Source organism: Anomaloglossus baeobatrachus, chromosome 9, assembly GCF_048569485.1.
Source record: "Anomaloglossus baeobatrachus isolate aAnoBae1 chromosome 9, aAnoBae1.hap1, whole genome shotgun sequence".
NCBI lineage: Eukaryota > Metazoa > Chordata > Amphibia > Anura > Aromobatidae > Anomaloglossus > Anomaloglossus baeobatrachus.
The window spans coordinates 55,634,648-55,659,601 of NC_134361.1; the positions used below are offsets into that span (position 1 = coordinate 55,634,648).

General features: G+C 49.5%; 1 protein-coding gene across 4 annotated transcripts in view; it reads left to right on the forward strand.

Moving 5' to 3' along the window:
- The first annotated feature begins 9,690 nt into the window (after window positions 1-9,690).
- The window catches only part of DOCK11 (dedicator of cytokinesis 11), a 449,693-nt gene continuing 434,429 nt past the window's right edge, over window positions 9,691-24,954 (forward strand). For all 4 annotated transcript variants that reach the window (XM_075323721.1, XM_075323722.1, XM_075323724.1 and 1 more), the window contains exon 1: window positions 9,691-9,922. In XM_075323721.1, the coding sequence (XP_075179836.1) occupies window positions 9,821-9,922 (102 nt within the window). In that variant the 5' untranslated portion in view covers window positions 9,691-9,820. The remainder of the gene's footprint in view (window positions 9,923-24,954) is intronic.

Here is a 24,954-nt window from a genome sequence, read left to right on the forward strand (position 1 = left end):
GAGGAACAAAATTGACTCCAAACATGGCAGTTATTTAAGGAATGGTCTGCGTAAAACCTACGGACGACCTATTTTAAGAATATGTCATAAATATTAGATGAGTGGAGGTCTGACACCCAGCACCCACACTGATCAGCTACCAGATCCCGCAGAACAGATCCTATTAAAAAAAAAAATAAATCATTACACGATGGATGGAGCTGGGTTTTGCAGCTTCATTTTACATGTTTTTATCCAGTGACTATGAGAGCAAATAACAGCTGGTCAGGTGGGAGTGCCGGGTGTTAAGGTACCGTCACACTTAGCGACGCTCTAGCGATCCCACCAGCAATCTGACCTGGCAGGGATCGCTGGAGCGTCGCTACATGGTCGCTGGTGAGCTGTCAAACAGGCAGATCTCACCAGCGATCAGAGATCAGCCACCAGTGACCCGTATAACGACGCTGTGCTTCGTAACCATGGTACACATCGGGTTACTAAGCAAAGCGCTTTGCGTATAGTTACCCGATGTGTACCTTGGCTACGTGTGCAAGGAGCAGGGAGCCGGCTTCTAGAAGCTGCGGACGCTGGTAACCAAGGTAAATTTCGGGTAACCAAGCAAAGCCTTTGCTTGGTTACCCGATGTGTACCTTGGTTACCAGCGTCCGCAGAAGCCGGCTCCCTGCTCCCTGCACATTCAGATAGTTGCTCTCTCGCTGTCAACACAGCGATGTGTGCTTCACAGCGGAAGAGCAACGACCAAAAAATGGTCCAGGACATTCAGCAACGACCGGCGACCTCACAGCAGGGGCCAGGTCGCTGCTGGATGTCACACACAGCAACATCGCTAGCAAGATCGTTGTTGTGTCACAAAACCATGACTCAGCAGCAATGTCGCTAGCGATGTCGCTTAGTGAGGCGTGGCCTTTAGAACCCCAACTAATCTAATATTAATGACCTATCCTATGAATAGGTCATTAATATGGTATGGCTGAGCAATCCCAATAGACCCCGTGCACACACTGAGTATTTGGTGAGTTTTTTATCTCGGTATTTGTAGCCAAGACCAGGAGTGGAACAATCAGAGGAAAAGTATAATAGAAACACGGGCACCACTTCTGTATTCATCACCCACTCCTGGTTTTGGCTACAAATACAGAAATAAATACTCAACGTGTGCACGTGGCCTAAAAGTTGTATTCTCATGTTATGAAAGTTATACCTTTCCATTCAATGGGGGTTCAACCGCTGGGTTCTGAATATCTCCGTGTGCAAGTCAATCCTGAGCATTGCTGCTCCATCAAATCTAGGGATGCCCATACGGCGTCTGTGCACCCACATCGCTTTTGAAGCAGAAGACGCTGTACGAAAACGGTACCTGTGTTTTTCCAGCAGCGTCTTCTTTGCTGTTTCTGTTGTCATTTTCCTGCTGCCCGGCCAACGACATTTATTTGTTTTGGATTTTTTTACATAAGATAGCAATGGCTTTAAAGAATGGTCAGGTCAATTTTTGTAGCAGTTTCACAGCTTTCGGAGCCTGAAACAGTTAGAAGTAACAAAAGGTGGAACATATCCACAGCAAGTCACTATTCATATTTTCATTCTTTTTAACATTTATTGAGATGTGTGCACGTATGCTGACGAGAGCACTAAATACCGACTGAGGTCAGCATTCAGCAATCTCTTGTGCTCCCATTATGGCCAAGTTCACACATACAAGAAATATGGACCAATTATTCTGATCAGAGTTTAAGGCTCCATGCACACAACCAGGGATTGCAGAGTTTTGGACAGTTTTTTTGCTGCTTCCAAAATGCTGCATTGTACAGTACAAGCACAGTGGATGAGATTTATAAAAATCTCATGCTAACTGTGCTTCTTGTCTCTGCAGTGTAAACTGACTCGCATTGCGGCTTTCCAAGCTGCAATTATACTGCGGAACCGCGAGTGTTCTCCGTCGGGATAATAGAGTGAAGGTCTGCAGCAGCCCGAACCCAGATTGTGGGCATAGACCGCTGTGGTCTCCTGCGAAGAACACTCACGTGTCCACAGGAGAAGTCCAGGACGCAGTGTGTCCGGATCATGTGCACCCACCATGATTAGTGGGATCTGATGTTCTCTTACGTGGATTAATTAAAAAAAAATATCTCATTCTACATTCTGACAGTCCTTGAAAATCGGACCGCAGTTTGATGTAATCTGTGTGGGTTCTGATTTTTTTCACTGACCCATCGACTTGCATTGCTGATTTTAATCCGAATATTGGATCAAAATTGGACATGTTTCTGTCCATGAAAAATCCCAGACATCCTGGCCCATTTGCGGGGGGAGGTGGAGTCTGTGACTACCAAATGGTTTTATTGGGAGTCATATCTGTCGGGGTGTGGTGCGAACCTATGACATAACCCCATTTCTGAAAGAGAAGCTTTGCCTTCCCTTATGGACATGACTGGTGAGTGGTGGCCCCGTGGTTTCTCCCTCTGTGCTCTTCCTTCTTTTTACTTCTCACTCTTTGGTACTTCTCCTTTCAGATGTTCTCCTCTCTGGTGTTAAGTTTATGGTATAAATGATGAACCTATTGTATGGCTGGACTTTATAGTCCCTTTATTTTCAAGTTGCCATGTGAAAGCTAACTACATGGTGTAAAGTGTTATGTTTTTCATGAAAACCAATAAAATCTTAAAATATAAAAATGAAAAAAAAATAAATAAATCTCTCAGGCATGTGATTGGCCCCGAAGACTATTATAGGTGTTACATGCAAAAACCACAGACAGCACGCATACAAAAAAACATGGACATATGAATGAGGCTTAAGAGTGAAGGAAGCCCAAGCGAAACATGCATCGGGGTAGCGGGTACAGACTTAGAAGTTAGACCCTAGGAGTAATGGGAAAAAATTTATTCTGTCGGGGATTAATTGACACATATATATATATATATATATATATGATATATATATATATATATGATACAGTTAGGTCCAGAAATATTTGGACAGTGACACAATTTTCGCGAGTTGGGCTCTGCATGCCACCACATTGGATTTGAAATGAAACCTCTACAACAGAATTCAAGTGCAGATTGTAACGTTTAATTTGAAGGTTTGAACAAAAATATCTGATAGAAATTGTAGGAATTGTACACATTTCTTTAGAAACACTCCACATTTTAGGAGGTCAAAAGTAATTGGACAAATAAACCAAACCCAAACAAAATATTTTTATTTTCAATATTTTGTTGCGAATCCTTTGGAGGCAATCACTGCCTTAAGTCTGGAACCCATGGACATCACCAATCGCTGGGTTTCCTCCTTCTTAATGCTTTGCCAGGCCTTTACAGCCGCAGCCTTCAGGTCTTGCTTGTTTGTGGGTCTTTCCGTCTTAAGTCTGGATTTGAGCAAGTGAAATGCATGCTCAATTGGGTTAAGATCTGGTGATTGCCTTGGCCATTGCAGAATGTTCCACGTTTTTGCACTCATGAACTCCTGGGTAGCTTTGGCTGTATGCTTGGGGTCATTGTCCATCTGTACTATGAAGCGCCGTCCGATCAACTTTGCGGCATTTGGCTAAATCTGGGCTGAAAGTATATCCCGGTACACTTCAGAATTCATCCGGCTACTCTTGTCTGCTGTTATGTCATCAATAAACACAAGTGACCCAGTGCCATTGAAAGCCATGCATGCCCATGCCATCACGTTGCCTCCACCATGTTTTACAGAGGATGTGGTGTGCCTTGGATCATGTGCCGTTCCCTTTCTTCTCCAAACTTTTTTCTTCCCATCATTCTGGTACAGGTTGATCTTTGTCTCATCTGTCCATAGAATACTTTTCCAGAACTGAGCTGGCTTCATGAGGTGTTTTTCAGCAAATTTAACTCTGGCCTGTCTATTTTTGGAATTGATGAATGGTTTGCATCTAGATGTGAACCCTTTGTATTTACTTTCATGGAGTATTCTCTTTACTGTTGACTTAGAGACAGATACACCTACTTCACTGAGAGTGTTCTGGACTTCAGTTGATGTTGTGAACGGGTTCTTCTTCACCAAAGAAAGTATGCGGCGATCATCCACCACTGCTGTCATCCGTGGACGCCCAGGCCTTTTTGAGTTCCCAAGCTCACCAGTCAATTCCTTTTTTCTCAGAATGTACCCGACTGTTGATTTTGCTACTCCAAGCATGTCTGCTATCTCTCTGATGGATTTTTTCTTTTTTTTCAGCCTCAGGATGTTCTGCTTCACCTCAATTGAGAGTTCCTTAGACCGCATGTTGTCTGGTCACAGCAACAGCTTCCAAATGCAAAACCACACACCTGTAATCAACCCCAGACCTTTTAACTACTTCATTGATTACAGGTTAACGAGGGAGACGCCTTCAGAGTTAATTGCAGCCCTTAGAGTCCCTTGTCCAATTACTTTTGGTCCCTTTAAAAAGAGGAGGCTATGCATTACAGAGCTATGATTCCTAAACCCTTTCTCCGATTTGGATGTGAAAACTCTCATATTGCAGCTGGGAGTGTGCACTTTCAGCCCATATTATATATAGAATTGTATTTCTGAACATGTTTTTGTAAACAGCTAAAATAACAAAACTTGTGTCACTGTCCAAATATTTCTGGACCTAACTGTATATATTATATATATATATATATATATATATATATATATATATATATATATATATATATATATATATATATATATATATATATATCTCAATCATATATCTCATATATATATATATATATATATCTCATATGTGAGGTAAAAAAAACTTTCTGGGCACTTACATTCGTGTATCTTTATTTGCACTATGCCCATACATATGATCAACCTCTTCCCCATTCAGACGGAGCTTTTCAGAGACCTGTCTCTTAGGATTGCTGAGGGCCTTAGTAGTACAATAGATAGGGGATTTCTTTCAAACTTGAGAATATTCCTTTAGAGTATGTGCACATAGTGAGTTTTTACTGCATTTTTTTATGCGTTTTTGAGTGCAGTTTTGTTACAAAACTGCATGCCAATCCTTATGCCAGCAAAGTCAATAAGAATTCTGAGGTTTTGTGCACATGTTGCTTTTTTTTTTCTTTGCAGCAGAAAATAAACAGTAGCATATCAATTCTTTCAGCGTCTTTCCACTCCAAATGCAAGAAATTCGCATGCAAAAAAAGCATCAAAAACGATGCAAAAATGCACTGAAAAATATGCAAATTTAGTGCAGAAATTTCTGAAACCAAATACTCGATGTGTGCACATAGCTTTAGGGTTCGTTAAGAAATTTTGAAAATGGACACGTGTATTTTTGCGGTAAATTGCCGCAGATCTGCGGTGGGGACCTGGTCTGCAAATCCTGAGCAATTCTTCTGATTTTCAACATAACCTATTATTATTGCAGAATTTTAAAAACCTCCAAAATGCACTTTGTGAATCTAGTCTCAAATGATACATAAAGACTGAAAACTGCACCTCTGTCAACTACACAGTGTGAATTCATAATCCCTATCTGACTGGTGCATTGTTTTTTTTTCCATTATGTAAAATCTTGCACCAGGCGACTGCTTTGGGTTAGATGTAGCCATTACCGCTGCAAAAGTGACCCTAAGGAAGTTGCATTTTCTTAAAGTGTACATCCAGTGACACTATCCTGCAACCCTTACATGATCAATACTTCCTGCCGTAATACAGCTGACTGGCCTGATATAGATAGGTAGGTAGAGTATCTGGAGCACCTCACGGAGCCTGGGGGGATACTCGTCGCTGGGTCAGAGAAGTGTCAGGGGAATGTCATGGGTGGCCCTGCCCGGTTTCTTGACCCCGAGGTGTCCACAAAAAGGGATGGTGGATGATGGAATGGGACGATGGGGATGAAGGATGTTGGTGGTAGTAGTTGTCTTGTGACGCCACCAGAGATTAGCCGACGCTGCTGTCACTGTCCTCCGGGGCGTATGGTGTCGCAGCAAGGATGGTTCTGCTCCCCACATGTGGAGCGGGCCCCGGGGAGGATGATGAGGGGTGTAGTGGCCATTGGTGCCGAAGCGCGTGGCGACGGTGCCAACAATAAGAGGCTGAGTTAGCTGCTGCGGTTCCAGGTCTCTTTACTCATTGTCCTTGAATTGCCCGGGAGGTGCCGGTCAATGCCGTGATGGACTCCAGCCTTTTCCGGGTAAGTTAGAGGTAGCCACCAATATTTGAAAGTGTCCTTTCCTAGGGATGCCCCTTCAGAAGTGAGGAACCCGGGCTGAGCTTCACGCTCCAAGCCTCAGGCCCTGTGAAAGAAGAAAGTGGTGTTGTGTCGCCAGAACTGTAGTCCTGACTTGACTGACGATTGTGTCCAGGTTGCTCCCACTTCTATCCCCAAGTGGTGCCCGCCCCCCAGTTGGTTGTACTAGTGACTGGGAAAGTCCCATGCCTTGTGATGGCCACCCCCCAGCCTACCCTAGTCCAATCCCCAGTGAGAAGGCACCTAAGCTGTATGTAAAGTGAAATGTGGAAACACCGGTGATTAACCACCTCCTTAGCCGAGATGAATACTGCACCTTATGTGCGGTGCAGTACCCTGTGGCGACTGAAGCCGCATGGGCGCCACATATCCCTGTAGGGACCCTATAACTCCCGCGAAGGATGTAACAGTATGTCCTATATCAGGTGCATTGAGCAATCTCAGGTACTGAGCCTGTGTTATACACATCAAAGGGCTAAGTGCCAGTTTTTAAGGGTTAATAGGTAACCATTTTGATGCTGTTGACAGTGGCCTTTAAATGGTTTTGTTCGGCACCCCCTCATCTGAGAGCAGCATAATCTAGGGGCAGAGACCCTAATTCCAGTGATGTATCACTTAGTTTACAGAGTGAAGCGGTTCTGACACAATCAGAGTTTTTAAATTTAGCAATGCTGCAGAGTTCTGAAAGCTGCTCCTGCCCATAGCAGGCTCACTATGTACAGAGTCTATAGACAGTGAGCTGCTAATCACATGCTAGCTCCAGTACAGCAGTACTTTTACTTTAATGGGAAAATCCCGCTGGTTGGTTCCCTTTAAAAGAAGTGAGCAGTCCATTCCTCAGGCGGAGCAGTCACGCACTAATTTATAGTATAAAAGTAACAAAAAAGAAAGACGCTGGAGGCCAAGGATGACAAAAAAACACACAAAAAAAGATGCTTCAGGAGTAAGGACAAAAGACGCTGGAGTGTCCTGAAGCGTTTTCCTCTTGAAAAACCTGGGGGATTAGCGCGCATCTAAAATACGTCACATGCCACATACTCTAAAAGGTTAATATTTAAAGGCATAAAAGGAGGTAAATGACTGAAATTACCTTTAAATGGCAATTCAACAAAACTTTATCTCCCAAGCGCACAGTTATATGGCTGCCCTCCTTCTTCTCAGCATCCTCCTGTCACTGCCCTCCTTCCTCTCAGCATCCCTCTGTCACTGCCCTCCTCTCAGCATCCTCCTGTCACTGCCCTCCTTCCTCTCAGCATCCTCCTGTCACTGCCCTCCTCTCAGCATCCTCCTGTCACTGCCCTCCTTCCTCCTCAGCATCCTCCTGTCACTGCCCTCCTCTCAGCATCCTCCTGTCACTGCCCTCCTTCTTCTCAGCATCCTCCTGTCACTGCCCTCCTCTCAGCATCCTCCTGTCACTGCCCTCCTTCCTCTCAGCATCCTCCTGTCACTGTCCTCCTTCCTCTCAGCATCCTCCTGTCACTGCCCTCCTCTCAGCATCCTCCTGTCACTGCCCTCCTTCCTCTCAGCATCCTCTTGTCACTGTCCTCCTTCCTCTCAGCATCCTCCTGTCACTACCCTCCTCTCAGCATCCTCCTGTCACTGCTCTCCTTCCTCTCAACATCCTTCTGTCACTGCCCTCCTTCCTCTCAGCATCCTCCTGTCACTGCCCTCCTCTCAGCATCCTCCTGTCACTGCCCTCCTTCCTCTCAGCATCCTCCTGTCACTGTCCTCCTTCCTCTCAGCATCCTCCTGTCACTGCCCTCCTCTCAGCATCCTCCTGTCACTGCCCTCCTTCCTCTCAGCATCCTCTTGTCACTGTCCTCCTTCCTCTCAGCATCCTCCTGTCACTACCCTCCTCTCAGCATCCTCCTGTCACTGCTCTCCTTCCTCTCAACATCCTTCTGTCACTGCCCTCCTTCCTCTCAGCATCCTCCTGTCACTGCCCTCCTCTCAGCATCCTCCTGTCACTGCTCTCCTTCCTCTCAACATCCTTCTGTCACTGTCCTCCTTCCTCTCAGCATCCTCCTGTCACTGCCCTCCTTCCTCTCAACATCCTTCTGTCACTGCCCTCCTTCCTCTCAGCATCCTCCTGTCACTGCCCTCCTCTCAGCATCCTCCTGTCACTGCCCTCCTTCCTCTCAGCATCCTCCTGTCACTACCCTCCTTCCTCTCAGCATCCTCCTGTCACTGCCCTCCTTCCTCTCAGCATCCTCCTGTCACTGCCCTCCTCTCAGCATCCTCCTGTCACTGCCCTCCTTACTCTCAGCATCCTCCTGTCACTGCCCTCCTCTCAGCATCCTCCTGTCACTGCCCTCCTTCCTCTCAGCATCCTCCGGTCACTGCCCTCCTCTCAGCATCCTCCTGTCACTGCCCTCCTTCCTCTCAGCATCCTCCTGTCACTGCCCTCCTCTCAGCATCCTCTTGTCACTGCCCTCCTCTCAGCATCCTCCTGTCACTGCCCTCCTTCCTCTCAGCATCCTCCTGTCACTGCTCTCCTCTCAGCATCCTCTTGTCACTGTCCTCCTCTCAGCATCCTCCTGTCACTGCCCTCCTTCCTCTCAGCATCCTCCTGTCACTGCCCTCCTTCCTCTCAGCATCCTCCTGTCACTGTCCTCCTTCTTCTCAGCATCCTCCTGTCACTGTCCTCCTTCCTCCTCAGCATCCTCCTGTCACTGCCCTCCTTCCTCTCAGCATCCTCCTGTCACTGCCCTCCTCTCAGCATCCTCCGGTCACTGCCCTCCTTCCTCTCAGCATCCTCCGGTCACTGCCCTCCTCTCAGCATCCTCCTGTCACTGCCCTCCTTCCTCTCAGCATCCTCCTGTCACTGTCCTCCTTCCTCTTCAGCATCCTCCTGTCACTGCCCTCCTTCCTCTCAGCATCCTCCTGTCACTGCCCTCCTCTCAGCATCCTCCTGTCACTGCCCTCCTCTCAGCATCCTCCTGTCACTGTCCTTCTTCCTTTCAGCATCCTCCTGTCACTGTCCTCCTTCCTCTCAGCATCCCCCGGTCACTGCCCTCCTCTCAGCATCCTCCTGTCACTGCCCTCCTTCCTCTCAGCATCCTCCTGTCACTGTCCTCCTTCCTCCTCAGCATCCTCCTGTCACTGCCCTCCTTCCTCCTCAGCATCCCCCGGTCACTGCACTCCTCTCAGCATCCTCCTGTCACTGCCCTCCTTCCTCTCGGCATCCTCCTGTCACTGCCCTCCTCTCAGCATCCTCCTGTCACTGCCCTCCTCTCAGCATCCTCCTGTCACTGCCCTCCTCTCAGCATCCTCCTGTCACTGCCCTCCTTCCTCTCAGCATCCTCCTGTCACTGCCCTCCTTCCTCTCAGCATCCTCCTGTCACTGCCCTCCTTCCTCTCAGCATCCTCCTGTCACTGCCCTCCTTTCTCTCAGCATCCTCCTGTCACTACCCTCCTCTCAGCATCCTCCTGTCACTACCCTGACGAGGCTCAGCCCTCAGCAGACTTCTCATGATGATAATGCTCTGACTGAGCAATTAAAGTGGAAGCAGCAGAGGAGGAGGAGCAGCAGCAGAGAGGAGTGAAGGGGAGAGCGCAGCTCCGGAGGGTCATACTGCAGCCGCCCCTCACTGGCACAGCGAACTCCCTGACTGCCACTTCAACATGTCTGAAGTCAGGAAATTCACCAAAAGGCTCAGCAAGCCCGGGACAGCGGCAGAGCTGAGGCAGAGTGTGGTGGAGGCGGTGAGGAGCTCGGTGATTCTGGTGAGTGCCCACCATTGCCCTCAGCTGCCCCCTTCCCTCAGCACACGTGGGGCACAGGGCAGTGCTGCGGAGCTGTGCCCACCACACAGGCTGCTGCCCCCTCCCTGTCCTCATGTGCCGGGGACGGTGACTAGAGAGGATTGTACAGGAAGTTTGCAGCAAGATGTGTGGTTACCATGTATCCGCCTGACAACTTCTCGCGTCTTCTCCTGACTGAGAGCTCAGCTGCTGGGGTCTGTCACACAGCAATGGGGGTCCCTGGTGACGACCCTGCTGTCCTCTGCTCAGTGCAGGACATCTTTGTTGTTGCTGGCAGATGGCAGCCACACCCTGGCTGAGGAGATGCTTGCACAGCTCAGCTCCTGCAGTGCCTGCCAGGGATGGGGCTACCTGGACCACACAAATGGCCACCGGGCAACTTTTTCTCACCATAGAAGTCAATGGACTTGTGAGAATGCAGAGAGGTTATATACGTGTGTGAGCTGTGTCAGCGGTGGCAAATGTTACATGTGCTTGTGTCATAAAACAAAGCCTACAAATGTCAGCCTGACGCCAGGAAGGGTTTCGGCAATTTGATGAAATGTTCGACCGGAAATATATTAATTGTGTGAATTATCCCAAGTGAGATATTACCCCCCATAGGTCATGGCTGTGTACTCGTGACCCCAGGTATATACAGGACCCCAGGGCCGGCTCCAGGTTTATACAGGACCCCAGGGCCAGCTCCAGGTTTATACAGGACCCCAGGGCCAGCTCCAGGTTTATACAGGACCCCAGGGTCAGCTCCAGATTTCTACAGGACCCCAGGGCCAGCTCCAGGTTTATACAGGACCCCAGGGTCAGCTCCAGATTTATACAGGACCCCAGGGCCAGCTCCAGGTTTATACAGGACCCCAGGGTCAGCTCCAGATTTATACAGGACCCCAGGGTCAGCTCCAGATTTATACAGGACCCCAGGGCCAGCTCCAGGTTTATACAGGACCCCAGGGTCAGCTCCAGATTTATACAGGACCATAGGGCCAGCTCCAGGTTTATACAGGACCCCAGGGCCAGCTCCAGGTTTATACAGGACCCCAGGGCCCGCTCCAGGTTTATACAGGACCCCAGGGCCAGCTCCAGGGTTATACAGGACCCCAGGGCCGGCTCCAGGGTTATACAGGACCCCCAAGGGCCAGCTCCAGGGCCAGCTCCAGGCTTATACAGGACCCCAGGGCCAGCTCCAGGGTTATACAGGACCCCAGGGCCAGCTCCAGGGTTATACAGGACCCCCAAGGGCCAGCTCCAGGGCCAGCTCCAGGCTTATACAGGACCCCAGGGCCAGCTCCAGGGTTATACAGGACCCCAGGGCCAGCTCCAGAGTTATACAGGACCCCAGGGCCAGCTCCAGGGCCAGCTCCAGGGTTATACAGGACCCCAGGGCCAGCTCCAGGGTTATACAGGACCCCAGGGCCAGCTCCAGGGCCAGCTCCAGGGTTATACAGGACCCCAGGGCCAGCTCCAGGGCCAGCTCCAGGGTTATACAGGACCCCAGGGCCAGCTCCAGGGTTATACAGGACCCCAGGGCCAGCTCCAGGGCCAGCTCCAGGCTTATACAGGACCCCAGGGCCAGCTCCAGGTTTATACAGGACCCCAGCGCCGGCTCCAGGACTATACAGGACCCCAGGGCCGGCTCCAGATTTATACAGAACCCCAGGGCCGGCTCCAGGGTTATACAGGACCCCAGGGACAGCTCCAGGTTTATACAGGACCATAGGGCCAGCTCCAGGGTTATACAGGACCCCAGGGCCAGCTCCAGGGTTATACAGGACCCCAGGGCCAGCTCCAGGGCCAGCTCCAGGCTTATACAGGACCCCAGGGCCAGCTCCAGGTTTATACAGGACCCCAGCGCCGGCTCCAGGACTATACAGGACCCCAGGGCCGGCTCCAGGACTATACAGGACCCCAGGGCCGGCTCCAGATTTATACAGGACCCCAGGGCCGGCTCCAGGGTTATACAGGACCCCAGGGACAGCTCCAGGTTTATACAGGACCCCAGGGACAGCTCCAGGTTTACATAGGAGCCCAGGGCCAGCTCCAGGTTTATACAGGACCCCAGGGACAGCTCCAGGTTTATACAGGACCCCAGGGACAGCTCCAGGTTTATATAGGAGCCCAGGGCCAGCTCCAGGTTTATATAGGAGCCCAGGGCCAGCTCCAGGTTTATATAGGACCCCAGGCCCGGCCCCAGGTTTATATAGGACTCCAGGGTCAGCTCCAGGTTTATACATGACCCCAGGGCCGGCTCCAGGTTTATATAGGACCCCAGGGCCGGCTCCAGGTTTATACAGGACCCCAGGGCCGGCTCCAGGTTTATATAGGACCCCAGGGCCAGCTCCAGGTTTATACAGGACCCCAGGGCCGGCTCCAGGTTTATACAGGATGCCAGGGTCAGCTCCAGGTTTATACAGGACCCCAGGGCCGGCTCCAGGTTTATACAGGACCCCAGGGCCGGCTCCAGGTTTATACAGGACCCCAGGGCCAGCTCCAGGGTTATACAGGACCCCAGGGCCAGCTCCAGGGTTATACAGGACCCCAGGGCCAGCTCCAGGGCCAGCTCCAGGGTTATACAGGACCCCAGGGCCAGCTCCAGGGCCAGTTCCAGGTTTATACAGGACCCCAGGGCCAGCTCCAGGGTTATACAGGACCCCAGGGCCAGCTCCAGGGTTATACAGGACCCCAGGGCCAGCTCCAGGCTTATACAGGACCCCAGGGCCAGCTCCAGGTTTATACAGGACCCCAGCGCCGGCTCCAGGACTATACAGGACCCCAGGGCCAGCTCCAGATTTATACAGGACCCCAGGGCCGGCTACAGGTTTATACAGGACCCCAGGGACAGCTCCAGGTTTATACAGGACCCCAGGGCCAGCTCCAGGTTTATACAGGACCCCAGGGACAGCTCCAGGTTTATACAGGACCCCAGGGACAGCTCCAGGTTTATATAGGAGCCCAGGGCCAGCTCCAGGTTTATATAGGAGCCCAGGGCCAGCTCCAGGTTTATATAGGACCCCAGGCCCGGCCCCAGGTTTATATAGGACTCCAGGGTCAGCTCCAGGTTTATACATGACCCCAGTGCCGGCACCAGGTTTATATAGGACTCCAGGGTCAGCTCCAGGTTTATACATGACCCCAGGGCCGGCTCCAGGTTTATATAGGACCCCAGGGCCGGCTCCAGGTTTATACAGGACCCCAGGGCCGGCTCCAGGTTTATATAGGACCCCAGGGCCGGCTCCAGGTTTATACAGGACCCCAGGGCCGGCTCCAGGTTTATACAGGACCCCAGGGCTAGCTCCAGGTTTATACAGGATGCCAGGGTCAGCTCCAGGTTTATACAGGACCCCAGGGCCGGCTCCAGGTTTATACAGGACCCCAGGGCCGGCTCCAGGTTTATACAGGACCCCAGGGCTAGCTCCAGGTTTATACAGGACCCCAGGGCCAGCTCCAGGGTTATACAGGACCCCAGGGCCAGCTCCAGGTTTATACAGGACCCCAGGCCCGGCCCCAGGTTTATATAGGACTCCAGGGTCAGCTCCAGGTTTATACAGGACCTCAGGCCCGACCCCAGGTTTATACAGGACCCCGGGGCCAGCTTCAGGTTTATACAGGACCCCAGGGCCAGCTCCAGGGTTATACAGGACCCCAGGGCCAGCTCCAGGTTTATATAGGACCCCAGGCCCGGCCCCAGGTTTATATAGGACTCCAGGGTCAGCTCCAGGTTTATACATGACCCCAGGGCCATCACCAGGTTTATATAGGACCCCAGGGCCGGCTCCAGGTTTATACAGGACCCCAGGGCCGGCTCCAGGTTTATATAGGACCCCAGGGCCGGCTCCAGGTTTATACAGGACCCCAGGGCTAGCTCCAGGTTTATACAGGACCCCAGGGCCAGCTTCAGGTTTATACAGGATGCCAGGGTCAGCTCCAGGTTTATATAGGACCCCAGGGCCGGCTCCAGGTTTATACAGGACCCCAGGGCCAGCTTCAGGTTTATACAGGACCCCAGGGCCAGCTCCAGGTTTATATAGGACGCCAGGGTCAGCTCCAGGTTTATATAGGACGCCAGGGTCAGCTCCAGGTTTATATAGGACGCCAGGGTCAGCTCCAGGTTTATATAGGACGCCAGGGTCAGCTCCAGGTTTATACAGGACCCCAGGGTCAGCTTCAGGTTTATACAGGACCCCAGGGACAGCTCCAGGTTTATACAGGACCCCAGGGCCAGCTTCAGGTTTATACAGGACCCCAGGGCCAGCTCCAGGTTTATACAGGACCCCAGGGCCAGCTCCAGGTTTATACAGGACCCCAGGGCCGGCTCCAGGGTTATACAGGACCCCAGTGCCAGCTCCAGGTTTATACAGGACCCCAGGGCCAGCTCCAGGTTTATATAGGACCCCAGGGCCAGCTTCAGGTTTATACAGGACCCCAGGGCCAGCTCCAGGTTTATACAGGACCCCAGGGCCAGCTCCAGGGTTATACAGGACCCCAGGGCCAGCTCCAGGTTTATATAGGACCCCAGGGCCAGCTCCAGGTTTATACAGGATGACAGGGCAAGATCCTATCCCTATATGTAGTAGATATAATAATAATGCTATTAGCAAAATCCTCCAATTAGAAATGTGGTATCGTTCTCCTGATTAGCCATGTCTCTTACCTCGTGTGCAGGGCATTTCTACTTTTTTTTTATTTTCAGCATTCATTGTAAGGCACAGATTTTTCTGATTTTTTATTAGCTAGGGCAGTTACTCATTTGACAGTATTAAATATTTTTACTTTATTAGTTTTCCTAGGGGACTTGAACCTATGTGCAATACATTGCGGTACATATTGCAGTTTGTTGCAAAATTACTGATCTGGTAGGCACACAAACATGACCGACCCTGTGTGATCGGAGCAGATGGCACCGGCCGGTCCTTTATGAATGCAATAGGGGTTTTCTGGGGAGAAATTTGGCACATTTTTGGTGTCTACAGGGCTTAGCTGGGGCAGCGAAACCACGGACAGGCAGAAATTTGTATCCATTATTGTGGAAAGTCTTGCTAGATCAAATCTGGTGCATATTTTTTCCCAATATGTGCCAAATTTATTATGGAGGCATGCACCTAAATTTAGTGCATATTACTCCACCAGGAGGCTTTCTGGGATTCATAGCAATTTAGATGAGCATTGTTATCAAAATATATACCGTATTTGTCTACTCAATCCTTTTCAATCACCCAGTGCTCGCTCCATCACTGATGCTCAGTGGTCCCAGCTAGTTTCTGTTGACCTCCTGCAGTGATGACGTGCCGTACCCCATTCATGTGACCGTTGCGTCCGAGCCCTGGCCTTATTGGTCACATGTTGTATAGTGATGAGCGAGTACTAAAAAGCTCGGGTGCTCGAGGCTCGGGCCGAGCATCCCAAGATACTCGTGTACTCGGCCCGAGCACCGAGCCCAATGTTATCCTATGGGAGACCTGAGTATTTTTCTGAAATGACCCCCGGCAGCATGTAGAAACCCTAAAAATGTCACAAAAGTCTCAGAAGAGTGCTCAAATGACATGGCAACAGCATGGGGAAGATCCCTTGAAGCATTTATCACTCAAAAGTCACAGCTGTGAACAATTTTGTCCGCGTTTTACACCATTTTTACGGACTCACCAGAAAACCTTCCAAAATGACACCAAAATGAATTTTCATGGCGGAAATGTTAAGGGCACATACCCAATAGTGAGATCGAGCTGGTGTATGTTACTTTTTGAGATTAATACATGAAAGATTTTACGTAAAACATTGTGTGGCACTCCGATGTCCAAAACGCACGTTTTGTGCTTTTTACTAGCGATGTCGGTCATTTTTTTTTTCATTCTATCTCCCGTCGGTCGGTCTCTCTCTGTCGGTCTCTCTCTGTCTTGTCTGTCCCCCTCTCACAGTCTGTCGGTCATTCTCCCCCCTCTCTCTTACTTACCGTTCCCCGATCTCCGGCGCGGCGCTGCACGGCTGTTCACTAAACTCCGGCGGCTTTTCCTCTTTTTGAAAAAGCCGGCCGCTCATTAAACAATCTCGTATTCCCTACTTTCCTGCTTTTCGGCGCCTATGATTGGTTGCAGTGAGACACGCCCCCACGCTGAGTGACAGGTGTCTCACTGCACCCAAACACAGCAGCCGGTGTGTGTGTATACTGTGAAGGGAAATAAATAATTAAATAATTAAAAAAAACGGCGTGCGGTCCCCCCAATTTTAATACCAGCCAGATAAAGCCATACGGCTGAAGGCTGGTATTCTCAGGATGGGGAGCTCCACGTTATGGGGAGCCCCCCAGCCTAACAATATCAGTCAGCAGCCGCCCAGAATTGCCGCATACATTATATGCGACAGTTCTGGGACTGTACCCGGCTCTTCCCGATTTGCCCTGGTGCGTTGGCAAATCGGGGTAATAAGGAGTTAATGGCAGCCCATAGCTGCCACTAAATCCTAGATTAATCATGTCAGGCGTCTCCCCGAGATTCCTTCCATGATTAATCTGTAAATTACAATTAAAAAACACACACACCCGAAAAATCCTTTATTAGAAATAAAAAACACTAACAAAGTCCCTCATCACCAATTTATTAACCCCAACAAACCCTCCATGTCCGGCGTAATCCACGGACCTCCAGCGTCGCGTCCAGCTGTGCTGCATGAAGGTGACAGGAGCTGCAGAATACACCGCCGCTCCGGCCAGCTTCACACAGCAACTGAGGTGAGTATAGCGATCAGCTGAGCTGTCACTGAGGTTACCTGGATCCAGCGGTGGATGCAGCGGTGGCCGCGGGTAACCTCAGTGACAGCTCAGCTGATCGCGCTACTCACCGCCGCTCCGGTCAGCTCCATGCAGCAACTGAGGTGAGTATAGCGATCAGCTACTGTCACTGAGGTTAATCGCGGCCACCGCTGGATCCAGCGGTGGCCGTGAGTTACCTGACTGGCAGCAGCTGATTGCGCTACTCACCTCAGTTGCTGTGTGAAGCTGACAGGAGCGGCGGTGTATTCTGCAGCTCCTGTCACCTGAATGTAGCAGAGCTGGACGCGACGCTGGAGGACTGTGGAGTACGCCGGACATGGAGGGTTTGTCGGGGTTAATAAATTGGTGATGAGGGACTTTGTTAGTGTTTTTTATTTCTAATAAAGGATTTTTCGGGTGTGTGTGTTTTTTAACTGTAATTTACAGATTAATCATGGAGGGTGTCTTATAGACGCCTGACATGATTAATCTAGGATTTATTGGCAGCTATGGGCTGCCATTAACTCCTTATTACCCCGATTTGCCGACGCACTAGGGTAAGGCTATGTGCGCACTTTCCGTCATCCTACATGCAGTTGTAAACGCACGTTTTGGGCTTAATTGATTTAGCCAAAGTTGCCTTTTTAAGAAATTTAGCGCTGAAAACGCATGCGTATTTACCGCGTTTCAGATGCGTTTTCAGCGCTTTTTGCATGCTTTTTCACCTGCGTTTTGACAGATGCGTTTTGAACATCAAGACACTACTAAATAAAGTTGAAACATTCAGACGGAATGAAAAAGTAGAAAAAAAAGGGACAAATTTATATTAATGGGAAAAATAATGGAAAAAGATATATTTAATAAAATTATAGCGTTAAGATACATTTTATCGGTAAAATAACAATAAATGCATATTTTTCTTAAATTTAATTGTCGGATTATGTGTGTGTGTAAAGGAACATATCAATTCATTATTTTGATGTCCAAAAAGCATGCGTTTTGGTAGTCCAAAACGCATGTTTTCTGCAATGAAAAAGCAGGTAAAACGCAGGAATTTTGATATTTCTTGCTTTTTGCAACTTCTCATTGACTTCAATGTTAACAAAACGCACCACAAATGGCAAAAACAATTGACAGGGTCCTTTTCTGAACGCATGGTTTTTGACCAAACTTATGCAAATTTTGTGATGCGTTTGTAAACGCAAAGTGTGTACAAGAATTCATGATTTCTCATTGACTTTAATGGAAAATCAAAACGCATGCATTTGGGCACAAAAACGCTGCAGTTCAAAACTGACTCTAAAAGCAGCGGAAACGCAGGTGAAAACGCAAAGTGTGAACATAGCCTAAATCGGGAAGAGCCGGGTACAGTCCCAGAACTGTCGCATATAATGTATGCGGCAATTCTGGGCGGCTGCTGACTGATATTGTTAGGCTGGGGGGCTCCCCATAACGTGGAGCTCCCCATCCTGAGAATACCAGCATTCAGCCGTATGGCTTTATCTGGCTGGTATTAAAATTGGGGGGACCGCACGCCGGTTTTTTTAATTATTTATTTATTTATTTTACTGCACAGTATAGACACGCCCACCGGCTGCTGTGATTGGGTGCAGTGAGACACCTGTCACTCAGTGTGGGGGCGTGTCTCACTGCAACCAATCATAGGCGCCTGTGGGCGTGGAAAGCAGGGAATATGAGATGGCTGTGTACAGAGCACAGCGCGCCCGCCGGTATAAAGGCTCGGTCACGCTGTGCAGGCCGGCCAATCACTGCAATTCCACAACTAACAGGGCTGTGGCATTGCAGTGGTCTGCCAGCCAATCCCTGCATGAGGGCTGGCTCTCAAAAGAGCGCCAACATGCAGGGATGAAGACCACGAGTAAAGCACGAGTATTGCAAAATTACTCGGTACCCGCCGAGTAGCCCGAGTACAGTGATACTCGTGCGAGTACCGAGTAGTAACAAGCATACTCGCTCATCACTAGTGTTGTATATACTGGCATCACCACTTAGGCCTTTGATTGGCTGCAGCAGTGATATGAATGATGTATGACAAGTAAACACCGGGGGAAGTGAAGTTTCTTTGGATTTACCCCAATCCCTACTCTTTGCAAATGTTTAAATTCCTGGGAAAACTAAGTTTATGAAAGCTGAGTCTTATTGAGTCACAAAGTTTTTGATGTTCTTCTTATAGAGGCTACAATAACTGTTATGGTGCCTGGAAGGTGATAGACGACAGCGAACAATTCCTCAACAAATTGCTGATTCTTGGTTCCAAAAAAATGGCATTTTGACAATAAGTATTTCAATGCAATCTAACCTTTCTACCTTGGTTGAATTAAAGGGAACCTGCCATCAGGTTTTTTCCTTATAAGCTGCGGCCACCACCAGTGGGCCCTTATATACAGCATTCTAGAATACCGTATATAAGAGCCCAGGCTGATCTGTAGAACGTAAAAAAACACCTTTATAATACTCACCCAGTGGGTGGTCCAGTCCAGTCCAATGGGTGTCGCTGGTCTCAGTCCAGCATCTCCTCCATCTTGTGCGATCACCGTCCTCCTGGCAGATCAAAGTGCGCATATACAGTAACGCAATGGAGGTCTCTGCCCAGCCCCTGTGGATGATGCATCCTATGTCATCCACATAGAGGCCTCCATTTTGCTCCTGCGCATGCGCACTTTGATCTGCCCTGCTGAGAGCAGAGCAAAGTACTGTGATGAGCAGACGTGAGGAGAGGTCAAAGACCTCCCACACTTGCGCACTACAGTACTTTGCTCTGCCGTCAGCCAGGCAGACCAAAGTGCGCCTGCGCAGGAGCACAATGGAGGCCTCTGTGTGGATGATGCAGGACGCGTCATGCACATGGGACTGGGCAGGAGGACGGCGATCGCACAAGATGAAGGAGGTGCCAGACCGAGTTCAGCAACACCCATCCGACCGGACCACCCCCTAGATGAGTATAATAAAGGTGTTTTTTACGTTATACACACTGGCCTGAGCTCTTATATACAGCGTTCCAGAATACTGTATATAAGAGCCCACTGATGGTTGCCACAGCTCATAAGGGATAAACCTGGTGACAGGTTCCCTTTAAGGGTGAAGCGTGAGGGTGATGAAAGTGCTGGCAGCACCGGCATAGAGTTAGCAAGAAGAATTTAGACATATCTATGGGCTGACACTGGAGTTGATGTGACAGATTGAGGGACTTCACAAGTAGAGGTTACTTTTTCTAAATTTTCTTATGGACTACCCAGCTTGAACACACATTTGGCTTATAAGTTCCCCTTCTTCTCAGTAAGGGCTAAGTCAGACGTCTGTGAAAATCAGTCGGCACTTGGCCTACAATGCACGGACTGACTGCAGGTCTCCTAACCCGATCTCGCAGCCTAAAGGGTACTTTACACGCTCGATATCGCTAGCAAGCGAACCCGACTCCGTCGGTTGTGCATCACGGGTAAATCGCTGCCCGTGGCGCACAACATCGCTTACACCCGTCACACGAACTTACCTTCCCTGCGACGTCGCTGTGGTCGGCGAACCGCCTCCTTTCTAAGGGGGCGGTACGTGCAGCGTCACAGCGACGTCACACGGCAGCCGTCCAATAGAAGCGGAGGGGCGGAGCTTTATCTCAATGCTTTATCTCTACAGGGGACTATAGCGCAGCACTTCGCCTCACACACTATGCATACTGCATGGTGTGTGAGGCTCTCTTTAGCTCAGTAACCCGGAGTTACTGGGACCAAATCACTGGGGAGACATAAGAGACTCCTCTCCCTGTCTCTTGAATGTTGCAATTCAACTGATCACAGCATTAAGGCTGGGGCCACACGGGGATTACTGCTATCCCCTGGCAGTACAGCAGAGCCGAATGTCATGCAAGTGTCCCTGCGACTGAGGTCTGATCGTGCGAGCGGACCACAGCTGCGGGGGGGCGGGCCGGCGCTGAAGAGGGGTCCAGTGCTGCGGAGGGGAGGGAGAGATTTATCTTATTCTCTCCTCCGTAGCCGGCTATTGCCATTCTCGCACTGCACTCGCGATACACCAGTGTACCGCGAGTGCAGTGCGATTTTTCTCTCTCCCCATTCACTTGAATGGGTGCGAGAGAAAGAGTCTCGCATTACATCCGCAGCATGTTGCGATTGTTTTCTCGCCCCGATTAGGGCTGAGACAATAATCGCTCATGGGTGCTGACACACAGGCTAATATTGGTCCGAGTGGAATGGGATTTTTTTTATCGCACTCCACTCGCTCCGATTTTCACGCCATGTGGCTTAGACCTTAGGGGATTAAACTGCTGGAAGCAGCGCGGGCACCGCTCCGGGCAATGAGAGCTGGGTCCCGGCTGTAACATCAGCTGGAGACCCGGCAGCGATCGTGGGATTACAGCACCTGAACCTCTGCCATCGCCACAACTTAAAAAAAAGCACAAAGCAGGAAAAGACGCACATGAAAAATGCGCAAACGCATTAAAAAAAATGTGTGTTTTTTCTGCTGAGTTTTTCCTGCCAAAACATGCTTTTTTATGTTAGGAAAATAAGCACATAAAAAAGCAACGTGGGAACGTAGCCTTATGGTTAATATACCATTCATTACTATAAGGTGGATTTTCATCATGGTGTTTGGCATTGTACCAAAAATGTGAACAGAGTGTTAGTAAATAATTGTGTTCCCCATAATATAAGAATCTTCGTTCATCTTATGTAGAACTTCCCTATGTGATGTGTTCTCTGTATTTCCTCCTACACACCTACACATTTCTGAATAAATTGACAGATGTTACTAAGTTCGGGTCATTACGCGGTCTGACATTTTCCAGTCAATGTTGCATATGCAAGGAAAAACCCCTTTAAGGCCTTGTGCGCACTAGGCGTTTTTGCCGCGTTTTTAGCGGCGTTTTTTACCGCGTTTTTGTGCTGAAAACGCAGTGACATTGCTTCCCCAGCAATGTCAATGGGTTTTCATAAGTGCTGTCCGCACACAGCGTTTTTTTTTAGCTGCGTTTTTGTGGTGACCACAAAAACGCAGCATGTCAATTATTTCTGCGTTTTTCACTGCGTTTTTCACCCATTGAATTCAATGAGATGTTAAAAACGCAATGAAAAATGCATATAGCCGCGTTTCTATGACTAAAAACGCAGCTATAAACGCAAGGGGTGGGTACTACAGTGACGTGTACAGGAAGAGGATTCCTTCTGTTGGTAAACACAGAAGCGTGAATCCTCCCGGTACCGTCACCGCTGCGTCCACCTCCCGTCCTGTGCATGTCAGCTCCGTGCGGCGCCATGTCTGGGCGGGAGGTGGAGGCAGCGGCGAAAATCAAAGTGAACAGTAAAAAAAAAAAAAAATGTCATATATACTCACCTGTCCGCAGGGTCCCGGTGCCATGCCCGCTCCCATCTCCTCCCGGTCCCGCCGCTCTGGCGGTGTGCAGTCTCCCCGGGGCAGGACCTTGCTTGCAGGACCTGGCGGTGGATCACCTGATGCAGTCACCTGACGCATCAGCTGATCGCGGTGACGCGGGCGCCCGGCCGGCTATCAGCTGATCCTGCCGTCAGGGGACTTCATCAGCTGATTACCGGCAGCTCTTGCAGCGATCGGACGGGATCAGACTCCTGTCCAATCGATCGCTCCAGGAGCTGCCGGTAATCAGCACAGCACATAAGTGAGTATTATTTTTTTTTTTTTTTTTCTACTGATGCATCAGCTGATTGTATAAAAGCCGATTATACAATCAGCTGCTGTGTGATGTGATTCACATCCTTGAACCTGACAGATCATCTGATCGCTTTGCCTTCCAGCAAACCGATCAGATGATATTGGATCCTGATTGGACGGCGCGGGACCCTGACCCAGGATTACTGCGGAGGGGGGTTCTTTATTTCAATAAAGATGGAGTCACTAATTGTGTTGTGTTTTATTTCTAATAAAAATATTTTTCTGTGTGTTGTGGTTTTTTTTATCTGTACTAGAAATTCATGGTGGCCATGTCTAATATTGGCGTGACACCATGAATTTCGGGCTTAGGGCCAGCTGATAATATACAGCTAGCCCTAACTCCATTATTACCCGGCTAGCCACCCGGCTTCAGGGCAGCTGGAAGAGTTGGATACAGCGCCAGAAGATGGCGCTTCTATGAAAGCGCCATTTTCTGGGGTGGCTGCGGACTGCAATTCGCAGTGGGGGTGCCCAGAAAGCATGGGCACCCTGCACTGTGGATTCCAATCCCCAGCTGCCTAGTTGTACCCGGCTGGACTCAAAAATTAGGCGAAGCCCACGTCATTTTTTTTTTTTTAATTATTTCATGAAATAATTAAAAAAAAGGGCTTCTCTATATTTTTGGTTCCCAGCCGGGTACAAATAGGCAGCTGGGGGTTGGGGGCAGCCCGTACCTGCCTGCTGTACCCGGCTAGCATACAAAAATATGGCGAAGCCCATGTCATTTTTTTTTTCTTTTTGGGCAAAAAACTGCATACAGTCCTGGAAGGAGGATGCTGAGCCTTGTAGTTCTGCAGCTGCTGTCTGCTCTCCTGCATACACTAGTGAATGGAGGATGCTGAGACTTGTAGTTCTGCAGCTGCTGTCTGCTCTCCTGCATACACTAGTGAATGGAGGATGCTGAGACTTGTAGTTCTGCAGCTGCTGTCTGCTCTCCTGCATACACTAGTGAATGGAGGATGCTGAGACTTGTAGTTCTGCAGCTGCTGTCTGCTCTCCTGCATACACTAGTGAATGGAGGATGCTGAGACTTGTAGTTCTGCAGCTGCTGTCTGCTCTCCTGCATACACTAGTGAATGGAGGATGCTGAGACTTGTAGTTCTGCAGCTGCTGTCTGCTCTCCTGCATACACTAGTGAATGGAGGATGCTGAGACTTGTAGTTCTGCAGCTGCTGTCTGCTCTCCTGCATACACTAGTTCTGCAGCTGTCTGCTCTCCTGCATACAATGAACATTTTGAAGAAGGAAATGACATCAGACCTTTTTTTTTTTTTTTTTCATCAACAATCTTTAATGGCATTGTGCACTGATTAAAAACGCAGTGAGCAAAAACGCAGCAAAAAACGCACCAAATCGCGGCAAAAACGCATGCGTTTTTGCCGCGTTTTTTAGCCGCGGGTGCGTTTTTTAGACAAAAACGCACATAAAAACGCAGCGTGAAAAAAACGCCTAGTGCGCACATAGCCTAATGGGAACGGTAACCACCTAGTTGTCAATTTATTCATAAACAGGAATAACAGCTCAAGAAATATTAAAGGGGTTGACCACATCTTGGACAACTCTTTCTTAATTGCTGTAGTCCGTTTTATAAAATATTAAAAGCCTAAAGGGGTACTTTGCACGTTGCGACATCGCTACTGCGATATCGTCGGGGTCAAATCAAAAGTGATGCACATCCGGCGCCGGTAAAGACGTCGCAACGTGTAAAGCCTAGGAGAGACGATGAACGAGCGAAAAACAGTCAAAAATCGCTGATCTGTGTCACGTCGTTCATTTTCATAATGTCGGTGCGTCCGCATGTACGATGTTGTTTGTCGTTCCTGCAGCTCCAACCATCGCTGTGTGTGAAGCCGCAGGACCGATAAACATCTCCTTACCTGCGCCCGCCGTCCACCGGCAATGAGGAAGGAAGGAGGTGGGCGGGATGTTTACATCCCGCTCATCTCCGCACCTCCGCTTCTTTTGGCCGCCTGCCATGTGACATCGCTGTGACGCCGCACGACCCGCCCCCATAGGAAGGAGGCGGGTCGCCGGCCAGAGCGACGTTGCAGGGCAGGTAAGTGCATGTGAAGCTGCCATAGCGATAATGTTCGCTACGGCAGCTATCACAAGATATCGCATGTGCGACGGGGGCGGGGACTATCCGTCTATGGGTGTCACAGGTGTGTCATTGGTGACAGTCATGTGGTTTCTGGCAGTAGAAGGTCACAGCGTTTGGCTGCGCAGAATGCTCCCTGACTTTCAATTGTTCCTGCTGCCAGTATTCATTGGTATAGGTAGCTTTCCTGCTGGATTCATCTCTCTCCCTTTTGGATCCAGCTGGAGCTCGACTTCCAGCCAGTTGCTGTTCATGATCAGTATTCCCTTGGTGTTTAAATACCCCTTCCTTCCTTTGCACTGTGCTGGTGATATTTTCAGTTCCTTCAAGCCGAGGTTGCAAGCCTGTGGTTTGTTCCCCTCAGTAGTATCATTGCTGAAACCTCTGCTGAACTTCTACCTGAGTCATCTGTGCATACGTAGTTCATGCTTTTCCCCATATG